This window comes from Oratosquilla oratoria, chromosome 43 (assembly GCF_046742065.1).
Source record: "Oratosquilla oratoria isolate Oo_2021 chromosome 43, ASM4674206v1, whole genome shotgun sequence".
NCBI lineage: Eukaryota > Metazoa > Arthropoda > Malacostraca > Stomatopoda > Squillidae > Oratosquilla > Oratosquilla oratoria.
Genome location: NC_134819.1, coordinates 30,011,743 through 30,025,871, shown reverse-complemented (window position 1 = coordinate 30,025,871; position 14,129 = coordinate 30,011,743). Strand labels below are relative to the sequence as shown.

General features: G+C 43.9%; 1 protein-coding gene across 1 annotated transcript in view; it reads left to right on the top strand.

Moving 5' to 3' along the window:
- Positions 1-473: 473 nt before the first annotated feature.
- The window catches only part of Dus3 (Dihydrouridine synthase 3), a 24,189-nt gene continuing 10,533 nt past the window's right edge, over positions 474-14,129 (top strand). Inside the window, exons 1-5 of the mRNA XM_076179700.1 lie at positions 474-628; positions 3,907-4,007; positions 5,636-5,864; positions 6,210-6,312; positions 6,424-6,717. Of these exons, the coding sequence (XP_076035815.1) occupies positions 579-628; positions 3,907-4,007; positions 5,636-5,864; positions 6,210-6,312; positions 6,424-6,717 (777 nt within the window). The 5' untranslated portion in view covers positions 474-578. The remainder of the gene's footprint in view (positions 629-3,906; positions 4,008-5,635; positions 5,865-6,209; positions 6,313-6,423; positions 6,718-14,129) is intronic.

Genomic DNA, 14,129 nt, shown 5'->3' with positions numbered 1-14,129 from the left:
AATAATCACAATAGCCTAAATCTCATTTAATGAAAATCAATAGGAACATTTTATTTTCTCTACTTTTTTCTACTACAGACGAACTCTTCCCCAAACGATGGTTACTTCTTACAATAGTTACTCCCCACCTGCACTCCACATATTAATCTAACACTTTTTTTTTAGATGGAGGACGGCGCGATATTGTCCATGAAGATAAAAACGCTGTCATCACCTACTATGTAATTTTTTTTAAACTACAACATCTGTCGACTAAAATTGCTAGATTGTGGGGGAATAGGGTGAAGTTTTTGTATCTGTTTGATAAACATCGTACGTTCAACAAAAAAGATACGTCGAGGAAAATGTCTCAGTTTTATAGAATATATTTGATCTTTAGGGGATATTTTCAAATGAGAACTAATATTAAAATTGCGTTTTTGACTGATAAAAATAGATAAATGGAGGTCTAATAGCATTATACAAATTAAATTATATTACATTAGTTGTAAACTTGTTTACATTGTTTACTAGTTCGACCAAAACAAGTACTAAACCACGTTACCCGAAACTCAAGTCACGACGAAACAAAAATCAAAATGAGTAAAACTGCTGATCAAATATGTGGCATGGCTTTCATTAAGCCACAGTAAGTGAAGTGATTGTTATGACGTGACTTTAGATTTTATCAAATGGGATTGGATTAGTTGTTACTTTGCATATATATGTACAATACATCAGTTCTAAGTAATGCCATTCAGTTTTATTATGATTTATGAAATATATTGACGTTGAACCAGTGGGTTGAACTCACAATTTTACTTGTATGGAATAGTTTTGTGTACCCAGGCAACTAGATATTTTTATTCCAGATTCTTAGTGTCGAGTCCCCCATATGATCATGATGATGATGATGATGACAGCATAGTTAATTCCCATGGACTAAGTAGGTTAGGTTAGGACCATGAGCTGGAATGTTTAAGTCACTTGGGCTTCAGCCTACCCCTCCCATTTAATGAATTAGGGTTTCAGTCCCATACACCAGAATTTATTCAATCTTAACAGTCTTGCCTCAGGTTGAATAACATGCAAATGCATTTTCACTTTTTTCATTTCTATGCCTATGGGATGGTTAAGACGGGTCTCACTAATTGCCGAACAAACCGATAAAAGCCGAACATACCAACAAAACCCAAACAAGGACGGTTTTTGCTCAAATGCACACTTCTGTATATATATGGTTGCATTATTTGAACTATTTTCTTTAAAATGTGTGATTTCCATGTAATGTGATCAAAGAGAAGTTACGTTGTTATCCTCTGCAAAATTACCGAACACAGCTATGATTCAACCCAGCCCACCGTCTATGATCACTGGTGGTATGGATCAAACTACACTCTTTTAAGTTTCTTACTATTGTGATATTAGTGTAATAGACTGCATATAGTTGAATTATTTCAACTATTTTCTTTAAAATGTGTTACGTCATACTGCAGAGGCTAAAACATAACTTCTCTTTGGTCAAATTACATGAAAATCACACATTTTAAAGAAAATAGTTGAAATAATTCAACTATATGCAGTCTATTACACTAATAACACAACAGTAAGAAACTTAAAAGGATAAAAACGTAACTTCTCTTTGATCATATTACATGGAAATCACACATTTTAAAGAAAATAGTTCAAATAATGCAACCATATATATATAGAAGTGTGCATTTGTGCAAAAAACGTCCTTGTTTGGGTTTTGTTGGTTTGTTCGGCTTTTATCGGTTTTGTTCGGTTTGTTCGGCAATTAGTGAGACCAGTTAAGACTAAGTTAGGAGGTATTAGACCATGGAAGTTTTGTGATAGATATGCAGGTTTGCAGGTTTCTGGGTTTATAACTGAAACCCTCATTGGCTTTTCACATTATTGATGTTGGCACTAATGACAAAACAAACTGATTTCTCACTCAAAGTGCCAAGAATAGCAATTTGTGACTAAACTGAAAACAAGCAGGCACTTCACTAGTAAAACATTTAGTAACACATTTGTATATCACAAATGACACCACAGTCAGAAGAAAGAAAGAGTTGAATAAACAAATCTATATACTTCCATTGTTAACTGCAATTCACTGAAGAGGATTTCAGTTAGCAATCAAAATATATAAGTTCGCTCATTCAACTCTTTCTTCTTCCAAGTGTGGTATCAGTTGTGATGTAGGAGCTTGTTCAACTATTACCATTAGTGGATCTCTGGATAAAATGAAAGACACAATGAGCCTAAGAAAAGAAGTTGTGTTTCTCCAAGAGAAGAGGATTAGGCTAGGCTAAGCTAAGCATAGCTTAGGCTAATTAAGTTAAGGTTAGGTGGGGCCCTTTTGTGGATGTGTGCCTTACTGCAATGCTTCTGACCTAGGGAATAAATGGGAATGGGATGGATGGTAGTGGGTGCATGCCTTGACAAGCTACCTTACAAGGGAGCCTTTGGTATAAAGATAGAAAAATAGTTTTAATGATAAATATATTATGGATGATGTAGAGTAATGAGGATGTTGAAAGGGTGCAATCATAATACTGTATTGTTTCTATTGTTAATTTTGTTAATGTCACAGGCCATTAATCCATGTAATTATTGTAATTAAATATAATCAGCACAAGTAATTACACCAGAAACCATGTCTTTCTTACCATTCATATGGAACACTTGGAAAAGTACCAGCGTATCCTGTCTTTTTATACCATTACTACATCTAAAAGCATTCAAATTTTTCAGTGTAACAGCTGGCTCCTATTCCATACTTTTTTGTTCATACTGGATTTTCTTATATTGGATATTGAACATTAAGGGAGAGCGACTGGAGGAAGTGGATAGTTTTAGATACTTGGGTGCAAGTGTAGCAGGAAAAGGTGGAGTGAAGGTGGAGGTAGAATGTAGATTGAGAGAATCGAGTAAATGCCTTGGTGGATTAAAGAGTGTAATGAGGAATAGACATTTGGGAATGGATGCGAAGAGGAGACTGTATGAAGGAGTGATTGTGCCAACAGCACTGTATGGGGCAGAAACGTGGAACATAAGAGAAGAAGAGAGAAGGAGTTTGAATGTGTTTGAGATGAGGTGTCTGAGAAGTATGGTGGGGGTTACTAGGCTGGATAGGGTGAGAAATGAGGAGGTGAGGAGGAGAACAGGGGTGAAAAAGGATTTGGGAGATAGGGTTGATGAAAGAATATTAGGATGGTTTGGACACATGGAAAGAATGAGTGAAGAAAGACTAGTAAAAGAGGTATGGAAGGCAGATGTGGAGGGAGTGAACATGAGGGGACGTCCTAGGATGAGGTGGATGGATGGGGTGAAGGGGGCTTTGGGGAAGAGGGGAATGTCTGTTGAGGAAGGAAGGGAGAGGACGGAAGACAGAGGTGAGTGGAGAATGGTTGTATATGGATGATGTTGTGATTGCATGAGGAGGAATGGGCAGGGGGGTGGGGGTGGGGTAGTATGTGTGAGTAAATTTTGACGCAGCCCGAAGGGATTTTCTCCCCGTCCTCTCCTTATATGCAAGGGGGGATGGAGAGGGGGGGTCGCCGATTAAATGAAGCGGCCTTGCTGTGGATGTGCTGTGTCTTGCGACACTGCTTCTGACCCAGGGCGGTGGGCAGGGTGCAGGGATGACCCGTCATCCAGGAGGTGCTCAGATGAGAGGGAGGGTGGGAGGGGTGTGGAGTGTATGTAGGGATGAAATGGGTGGGAGTGTTTTTATGCCTTTCCCTTTTTGGCTACCTCCCTTGTAAGGGGGAAAAAGCCTTGGTATATGTATGTATGTATGGATATACTCCCAATGTTTGCATCTATATAGGCTTAGACAACTTCATTCCTTTATTGAAAGGCAGGACTGATCAATTCTTGGCTTATAGCTATATTCAGATTTTATTTATCCTCCAGATACATCATTCCATTTGAACCATCTAAAGAGAGCACCAAGAATGAAACAGTATCAAAAGGAGATGGAGGAGAGCCTCCTACTAAGAAGCAAAAATCGACAGGTCAGTAATTTCCTAGTTTCAAATATATGTTTATTGAATGATGGGTAGGTTGAGATAATGGATGAACACAGTGAGAGCTAGTGAATTTTTATTCCTCTGACATTCCTGCTACTGTCATCCCTAGAGGAAATATACAGTAAATGGAAATATCTGTCAACGGCAACCCAGCATAGGAAGCCCTTTTTTTTTGTACTTATTACCTCCTCTGATCAAGTATGCAGAGCCTCCTCTACATTCAAACTTGGTATAACACACATATGTATGTCAGTCAAATTTTTTAAGGTCTAGTCCAGGGTGATTGATATGCCACAAGAGAGCCTAATACAAAATCTCACAATTGACTACTATGAAATTTGGAACATACTGGAATATGAATAGGTAAATTTTCTGACTGGATGGAAAGTTTCCCAAAGAGCAAGTACATATAGACAAAAGTGAAAGACAAGATGTCAAGATGGAAGGCAGTATCTAGCAAAGTCCCACAAGGGTTGTTGTTATGGAATGTATTTTACCAGCACTGTTCCTTATCCATGTAAATGACACAGTGGTAGGTATAGCAAGGTATTCTTACATGTTTGTAGACATTAGAAGTGTAAGAGATGAGGACGATTGCAAGTTGTTGCAAAATTTATATAGACAATGCCTGGAGCCTTAAGTGGAAAATGGATTAAAGTGCCAGAAAATGCAAAACATTGGAAAGGAGAAATTGACCACTATTGAATTATTAAATGGGAAGTGACTCAGAAGGGTAAAAGAAGAGAAGATTTAGGAATTTATATAAAGATAACATGTCATGTGAAAAACAAATCAAGAAAGTTTTGGGGAGATGTATAGATTGCTGAAGAACAAAGAAGTGGCTTTTCACTACATGGAGGAAAAGATAAAAAACCAACAGACCCTCATTTGCCGTAGATTGGAAAATGCAGCAGTGGTATTGTCTATGCAGGATTGAGAAAGTATAGAGTGGTAACCAAAATGAATCCCAACCTTGCATATAAGTCATACACTACATTAGAACACCAAAGAGAAAAGGGGCATTTGATGATGATGTTGAGATCACTAAAGAGGGTGGACAGAAATAAAAATCTCTTGATTTGGGAAAAGTGGACATCATAAAGTTCCAGTTATGGAAATTTCCTAGATGATATAGCCCAAACTGGAACTATACATGAATTTAAAATGAGGCATGATAGGAGAATAAGAGACAGGACCCCATGAACGTACCTCCCATTCTGTAAACAAGAATTAGGTAAATGCATACATGTATATATGTACCCAGAGGTTGGTGCCAGTTACCTGAAGGCTGCAGTTCTTCAGCACAAACCAGGGTCAACAAGTTGATTGATTGTGCTAAGATCTCATAATTAAAATAATAATTGAGATGGGGAGGCATTCATTCAGGTTACATACATATACCAAGGCTTTTTCTCTCTTACAAGGGAGGTAGCCAAAAAGGAAAAGGCATTCATTCAGGTTACCAGGCATATTTGATCTGGGTTTCCATCCAATGGCTGCCTACTATGGGAACCACTGCAATAGAGGAAGACAAAGTTTACAGATTTTGTGTGAAGTTTTAGTGAAAACTGACCTACACACACATTAATCTTCATTTTATTTTTTTTAAACAGGACAGAATAAAAACCGACCAAAAATGAATAAAACTCCCCGCAGCAGTAAACTGTGTCCATCATTATGTAGAATACGGGTTGGGGAGGAGGTAGAAGGTAGATGTACCTTCCCAAATTGTGGCTTCTCGCATGAAATTGCAGACTACCTTGCCAAGAAGCCATCTAACCTAGGAGAAGTGTGTCACAATTTTCGCACTTTTGGACAGTGTCACTATGGACTAACATGCAGGTGATTCTTTCATGAATTGTTATGGAGACATATTCCTCTTACTCTTTCCATGTTTCCCTCTCCTCTTGCCCACCTCTCTTTCCCTTTCTCTCTCTCTCCCTCCCTCCCTCTTTCCTTCCCTCTCTCTCTTTCTTCTCTCTTCTCTTTCTTTCACCTCTCTTCTCTTTCTTTCACCTCTCTCTCTCTCTCTCTCTCTCTCTCTCTCTCTCTCTCTCTCTCTCTCTCTCTCTCTCTCTCTCTCTCTCTCTCTCTCTGGAAACCCAGAATTGTACTGAAGTATATTCTTTTGTCATGTTGTAGAAGGATGGTTGATGTAGCTGACTTAATACTTTTTACCCTTGTAAGGTATGGATCAGACCACATCAAAGGAAGTGCAAATGTCATTAATGCAGAGTTGTGGGAAAAAACTGAAAAAAGAAAACCAGTGAGAAATGTCATTGATAGGGAAGTAAGTTCCATACATTGTTTTACGATTTGATGTAGAATTAATATTTTTATTTTGTCATAATCTTAAACCAGTGTGCTGTGATAACGAGAATGAAATTTTTGTGTCCGTTAGGTGCAAATGGACTTGAGGAAAAGGGTGTACGGCTTCAGTCGAGCTGCAGCTGCCTTGAAAGTTGCCCAGTCCAGCATTGCCAGAAGTAAAGCTTCATCTGCACCAAAGAATAAAATTGAATCAGAGGAAGACAGAAAAAAAGAGGACAAGAATAGTTCTCAGAATGGAGATGGTTTTGCAGAAAATCATTGTGAAGGAAAGAATACTGATTTAGCAAATTCCAAAGCTGATGAGAATCAAGATACTTTTACAGAAGATGAGCAAATTAACTTTAGACTTGATGAGAAGAAAAAGGTATATACATACATACATATACCAGTGCCTTTTTCCCCCTTACAAGGGAGGTAGCCAAAGTCAGACATACGTCCACTCCCACCCATTTCATCTCCACATACTCCATTACCATTCACCACCCCTCTCTCCCTCTTTTCTTGGCTCCTCCTGGATGATGGATTATCCCTACATCTCACCCACTACCCTGGGACAGAAGCAGTGCAGCAAAACACAGCACAGCAAAGCCACTTTGTTTAATCGGCAACCCTACTTCTCTGTCCCCTTATGCAGACAAAGAGAAGACAGGGAGAAATCCTTTTGGGCCACATCAAAGTATCATTCACACATACTCCCTCACCCTCCCATCCCCCACCTGCTCTCTTCCATGCATCACAGGATCAGCCATATACAATCATTCTCCACTCACTCCAATCTTCTGTCTTCTTTCCTTCCTTAACAGACATCCCCCTCTTTCCCAATGCCCCTTTTACCCTATCCATCCACCACAAAAGGTATATAGATTTGTATTATTATTATTATTTTATTTATTTTGTGATGAGAGGGAGGGAGGGGTGGTGGATGGGAGTGGAATTATGCCTTTAGACTTTGGCTACCTCCAAGGTAAGGGGGAAAAGACCTTAGTGTATATATGTATTCATTTATTTTATTTATCTTTTTATTATTATTATCCCTGCATCTCACCCACCTCCCTGGGTCAGAACCAATGCAGCACATCCACAGCAAGGCCACTTCAATTAATCAGTGACCCCCGCCCCTCTTGATTCTCTCATGCAGAAAAAGAGAAAACAGGTAGAAATCCTTTTGGGATGTATCAAAATATTCACACATATTACCTAATCCCCCCATCCCCCACCCACTCCCTTCCATGCATCATAGCATTGTCCATACATAACCATTCTCCACTCCTATCTTCTGTCCTCTCCCTTCATTCCTCAACAGACGTCCCCCTCTTTCCCAATGCCCCTTTCACCCCATCCATCCATCTCATCCATGATCAGCCCCTCATGTTCACTCCATCCACCTCTGCCTTCCGCACTTCTTTTACTGATCTTTCTTCACTCGTTCTTTCCATGTATCCAAACCATCCCAATACTCTTTCATCAGCTGTATCTCCCAACTCCCCTTCCACCCCCATTCTCCTCCTCACCTCCTTGTTTCTCACTCTACCCAGCATAGTAACCCTTACCATACTTCTCAGGCATTTCATTTAAAATACATTTAAACTTATGTTCCATGTTTCTCCCCTATATAGTGCTGTTGGCAAAATCACTCCTTCATACAATCTCCTCATAGCATCCATTCCCAAATGTCTATTTCTCCTTACACTTTTTAATCCCCCTAGGCATTTACTTGCTTTTCTCAATCTACATATCACCTCCACTCCCCTCTTTCCTGCCACATTCACCCCCAAATATCTAAAAATGTAATTTTTGCAGGAAAATTAATTTTTCCCTGATACAAACCTGAGGTACTCCTTACACTAGGATACTCTCGCGTAGCGCGAATATTTCTACTGCGAAATTAAAATCCTCACTCTGGGTCTGGGCAACACTTATCCTCAGTAAGGGGCCCCATTGGGGGTGCAGGGGGGGCCCTTGGCCCTCCACCACAAGTCCTCAGCTACACTTATAACCATTCTCTGAGTCCCAGGTATGATTTAAGCACAAGAGTTGTCAGTGCAAAGGAGAAGGAACTGTTTAGAGGGGAGGTTGAAGGATGGGCCATTAAAAGTTAAGGAGTACCTCAGTTTTTGTATCAGGGAAAAATTAATTTTCCTGCGAAATTACATTTATGTTTCCGTAAGAATCACAAACTCTTCGGGGTACGTGCTTACAACTAGAGAGACTCGGACTTAGGAGGGAAGGAAAGTTGTAATAAGCCTGGGAAAACCGCTGTAAAGGAAAATCAAGTGTGCTAAGACTATGTTGACCAGACCCCTATAACATTCCCTCCGCTTTGAAAGTGCAACCCTTGTCTGTTCCCTGGAGTGGAGACAGAAAGGGTTAAATCAATTTTAGTACCACTGAAGGGCTTGAATTGATTCCCTGGATATGCTTGAGAGCCCGCGGTGGTGAGGTTTAAGGGAATGTAAAGTATGAGAAGGATATTTAGAAAGTTAACCCTGCAGTCCGAGCCAGAATCTCTGGATGGAGTTGTCAGGGTCGGCTGTAGTTGCTCTTGAGGAGGGGTAAAACAATTTCAGGACTTCATGGGCGGCCACTAAGGGGCCCAAAGATAAGTTCCCTAGAAGATTCCCTGCATAACTTCTTTGAGGTAAACGTAAGTGAACGTATTTCTGTGTCTCATCCCAAATACCTGCTTGTAAGAACCTGGTTGACTGACCGAGTTCTTACTGTGACTAGGAGGGTCCCTGACTGCCCTCCAGGTCATGGTGCAAACTGTTGGGGTTCATGTCCGCTAGCCTCTGCGGATGGACTACCATGTCCAGTCGAAGAAATGAATTCTTAGTGATGGGCTACCTTTAGTAGAGAGATGAACCAACCCACTTTAATTTCTGGTCGATAGATGTTTCGGATTATCTCTTGAGGAGGTCCGGATGGCTTGTACCGCCGAGAGGGAGATCTTCCTGGACTTCCTGAGGACTGGAAGGAAGGCGATCTCTAGGAATGGTGGCTCGAACTGGGACTCAACTTCCTGAGTGGCACCATTTTTGAAAGGCGCATATCCTTGATAAAGGTTAGCTGAGGAAGAGCAAATAGTAGCGGACATGTATCCCTTCGAACCAATATCTCTGGGGGAGAAACCGCGAAGCTATAGCGAGGGAGGATCTAGGACTATATCTGAACGCGTGAAGATTGAGTCTGAAGTGGTCTTGTGCCAAGGCCCGTATATGATGTGTTGGATACAGGAAGATCCTGGTCTTCCCTGAAGGGCCCAGATGCTCTTCTACTGCTGAAGCTAGAGGGCGTCCGGAAACCATGGGCTTCGGGCCCCAATGAGCGATCACATTCATCTCAGAAAGGTAAGGATGGCTTGTCTTGCTCTGAGGAGTACCATTCAGGAGCGAGGAAATGGTGGAAAGCGTAGGAGTCCCCAGGGTTGTCCCAACTTTGCAGAATAGCGTTTTTCCTCCTTGAGACAGAGGATCCAGGAAGTGTCTGAAATATATTGGAGTAGTTGGAGATTCCGATCTCATATGCAAAAAAGGTCCACTAGAGGGTAGCCCCCATTTGCTGAGGATGAAGTTCGCTACCATTCTCGATATAGGGACCATCTGTGTTGATTAATCTGATTCTTCCTGCCGAGGTGGGTCCGCCCCAGACACTCCTCTTCCCCGAGATGTAACGGGCTATGGTGGACAAACCTGGAGATTCCGTTGGCGATAGGTTGAGGATTCCATCATCAATAAGGCATAGTTCCTGGTGAGACTGTGCCCCCCTTGCTCGTTTAGGTAGGCTACTACCAAGGAATTGTCCGACATTATATGCCCACTACTTGTCCAGAGCACTTTGATCCTAGAAGTGACGGAGAGCCAGGAGTACTGATTTCAAACTCAAGCCAATTAGATATGGGCTAGTCCGCTCTGACTGTGGAACCAGGAACCGCAGAATGATACTCGTTCGTTTAGGTGGGCTCCCCACCCTCCCTTGGAGGCATCGGAGAACAGAGACTTCGGGGGGAGATGGGCCGAGGCATCCCCATGAAAAGGTTGGCATGGGCCCTTTTCTTCCACCAGAAGGAAGAGAATCTTGACTTCTCGGTGAGGGTAGATGTTTTGTGTAGGGGTTTCTCCCTCTTGCGGGGGCCCACTGAGACTTGAGGAGGGCCGCTGAGTTAGCGGTCGCATTCTTGGGGTTCTACTCCAGGGTGATTAATTGTCACTATGGAGGCCAAAATGCCTCAGGTATGATTAGGCATTGTGTAGCCGTCAGGAACCTGGTCGAATAGTTGCCTTTGCAACTAGAGATGCGAATAGATTCGGATCCCCTTTCTACTTGGAAGGATTCCATTAGGGAGGAGTCCAGACCATACCCCGGTAACGGACTCTCTGTTCTTGGAAATAAAATCTGACTTTTTCCCGGGTTTGACTACCTGTGCCCACTATTCATGGACAAGGTAGGACCTTCTCAGGTGTTTCTTGGGGCATAGCTGGGACGGAATGCATCTTGAGTCCAGCGACACCATGAAGGTTCCCATCCCTGATATAACTCCTTACGACTCGTGGGGTGGCCATTCGGACTTTCGTCAGGGAAAAGGAACTTGTATGAGATATTGAAGACAAATTAGGATGACTGGTCTCCACACCCCTGTTGTCCTTTTCTTACTAGGAATAGCCGTGAGAAGAACCCTGGGTCCGGATCGAGACTGTCCACGTTAAAGTTTCCTGTCTGGGAGCAGAACAGGAGGATTCCTCCGCTCAGGGCCGCCCGCTACCTGAGTCCTGGGTGGAAGCCTTGCTGACTTTGATGGATAGAGTGGTGAGAGTTTTGGGACAGTGGAAAAGGGAAGACATAGCCCGTCCTTAATGACTTAGTTAGGTCCAGTTTCCTTCCGCCCCGGCCTCTTCCCCATGCTCTCCAGTAAGGTAGAGGCAACCCCCTAATCTTGTGCGGAGGGCTGCGATTCTAGGAGTCCTGTGGGGAAGTCCGGAGCCTCTATAATTTTGCGTCTAGGGATCCACGGATCCACCATATCCTGGGGAATCAGCGCGTGGGTGAGCCATAAATCTCCCTGAGGAGGGGGTCACTGGGGGATTCCCCGAGGATGGGTGTCACTCCTGTGGGACTCGAAGGGTTTGCTCATGGGACGTTGAGAGACAGGGGAAACCCTGATTGCTTCAGGGCTCTGCTGCGCGCTTGCCGAAATCTCAGACCAGGAGGTCGCATTCAGTCTGGGGTTTGTAGTGCGGTAAGAACACCCACGACCGACAATGAGGCGTTCTAACTAGCCAGGAGTTTACCGCCAGGGACAGAGCCATGGAAATTGGAAGGTGGGAGCTGACTTCCCTTGCCAGAGTAGGAAGGAGACGTTATCGCCTGCGCATCGACTCGGCGTCCCGCCTAACCAGCTCTGGTAACCTCGTGCCGGGATCGAGGCTGGCTCCGAAGGGTTGACCCCGAATGGTGGTAGAACGCTATCAGGTGTACCAATGGTACCGGAAGCCAACCGCGTCCTTCTCGGTCGTCCTTGTTTGCGAGAGCGTGCGGAGGCCTGGCCAAGGCTCTCGGCCGTCTGCGTACTCCCATGGAAGGTGGAGGGAGGAGGCTGGGCTTTCTGAGAGTTGGCCGACATGAAAAGTCAGACTCGAATGTGGCTTCCTCTGCTTTCGGGTGGCCCAGACGATTCCGCCCTCCGAACCCTCGCGAGGACGTACCCGAGAAGGTTAAGGAGGGACCACCATCGAGGTTTCCGACTGGAAACGGGAGTGGGAAAAGGGAGCGGTGCCCCCCCCCCCCCTACGGAGCTCCTGTGAACATCGTCGTCGGCGTAGGAGGGGACGGCACGGGCAGAGAGTAACCTCACGCTTACCATCCCGTCATGATGGTAACAGAGGGGGGCCGAGCACGTTGAATAATGGTCGAAGGGGGGCCCATGGGGGCGGTGACCTCCTGCCACACTGAGCATCCTTTGCGGTGCTCGATACCTGCGCTATGAGAAGCGCGGAAAATTTCCGTTGGGCCTCCATCTGTTCCTTCAACGTAGTGAAACGAGTGTGAACAGAGAGTGGGGATGAGGTCCGGGGAAAAGTCGCACTTTGTGATCCCGCCTGGGTGCCGGAAGGTACCTGGAGGACGCCGAAGGGGAGACTGCATCCAAATGAGACCGAAGCTGAGTCACCCACGGACGGAACGACGCGCGAGGTGCACCTCTCGGGGCTTCCTGCCCACCGTGGGCAAAGAAAGAGGGGTTCCGGCGATGACCCTCCTTCGTCTGACGACGGGTGGAAGAGGATGTGGGGACCCCTGAGAATAAGAGGCCGAACGCGCTCCGAATCTCCGAACTCGGCTCCTTTGTCCGTCGGGGGGGCGGAGCCGCCGGCAGCGGCGCGGGGCCGGCTGAGCCGCATCCCGGGAAAACTCGTAACCCTGGGTGGGGGGGGTGGGGGGGTCGCGGGGCGGCGGCTATGTACAACGCATTCGTTTACTTACAACGCTTAGGATTGGGTAGACAACGTCCTGTCGTTCCTCCGCCGACGTAGCATCCGGTCAGCGAGAAATACCGCGTCTGCAACCTCGTCCCTGATCTCTGTCCCTGTGAGCAAAGGGCATGGAAGGTCACCGTTGATCACCCGGCTCTTTGTGCGTACTGCGGGATTCCTGAGTAGAAGAGACTAAACTATCCACTTCCTCCAATCTCTCTCTTAATAATCACTTCCAGTTTGCTGCTATCTTCTCCCCTTGTACATCTTATCACCTTACATTTCCCACATATATCTTCAACTTCCTTTTTTCACATGCCCTCCCAAACTCCTTCATAAACTTCCTTAATCCCTCCTCTGATCCTGATAATAATAATAACAATAATTTTATTTGGCATTGAATCAATATGCATGAAGTGCAGATAATGAAAAGAACATATAGTTTGAAATAACAATTACAAATGCTACAAGGCAGTGTTGTCAGCAAACAACAACTAACTTATCTCCCATTTTCCCCATTTTCTTTAACCATCTCCAGTCCCTCACACCACCAAGAAAAGAGGTAGGGAAGTGTGGTGAATGGGAGTGGAGTATGTGGAAATGAAATGGCTACTTCCCTTGTAAAGGGGGGGGGAGCCCTAAGTATATGTATGTATTATTATCATTATTATATGTATATATATATATATAATTTATTTATTTATATTTTTTCATCTCTCTCTCTCACCCTCTCTCCCTCCCTCCATATAATGAAGCTGGGTAGGTAAACCAGCTTCAGTTGGTCTTACTATGGAGGTGCTGTGTCCTGTTTCACTGCCTCAGACTATTGCAGAGGGTAGGGATGACCCTTTATCAACAAGGAGCTAAGGTTGAAGGGGCAACAAATGGATTTATAGATGTGTTTGGGCTGTATATATGTACAGTAAACCATCATCACACTGAATTTTGGCGATATTGACCCTAGTGAGACCTACCGACCATAACAAACCAGGTCGGTATATGAAGTAGAAGATTCAGTATGGATGATGGGCAAGAGACCTATCAGCTACAGTGACCCATCCTTCCTCTCAATTAGTTTGATATATCCTGGGTTTACTGTATAAATTACTATCATAAACTGAACCAAAGTTTGATATATGCAGAATTTTCCCCCAATTAGTTTGATATATGGAGGGTTTACTGTATGTACATACATATACCAAGTTGCCATTCCAGAAAATTATTTGTAGTTCCCACATCTTAGCTCCTCATGGATGATGTGTCATCCATCCCCTACCCACTGCTTGAGTCAGAAGCAATACAGCAAGACACA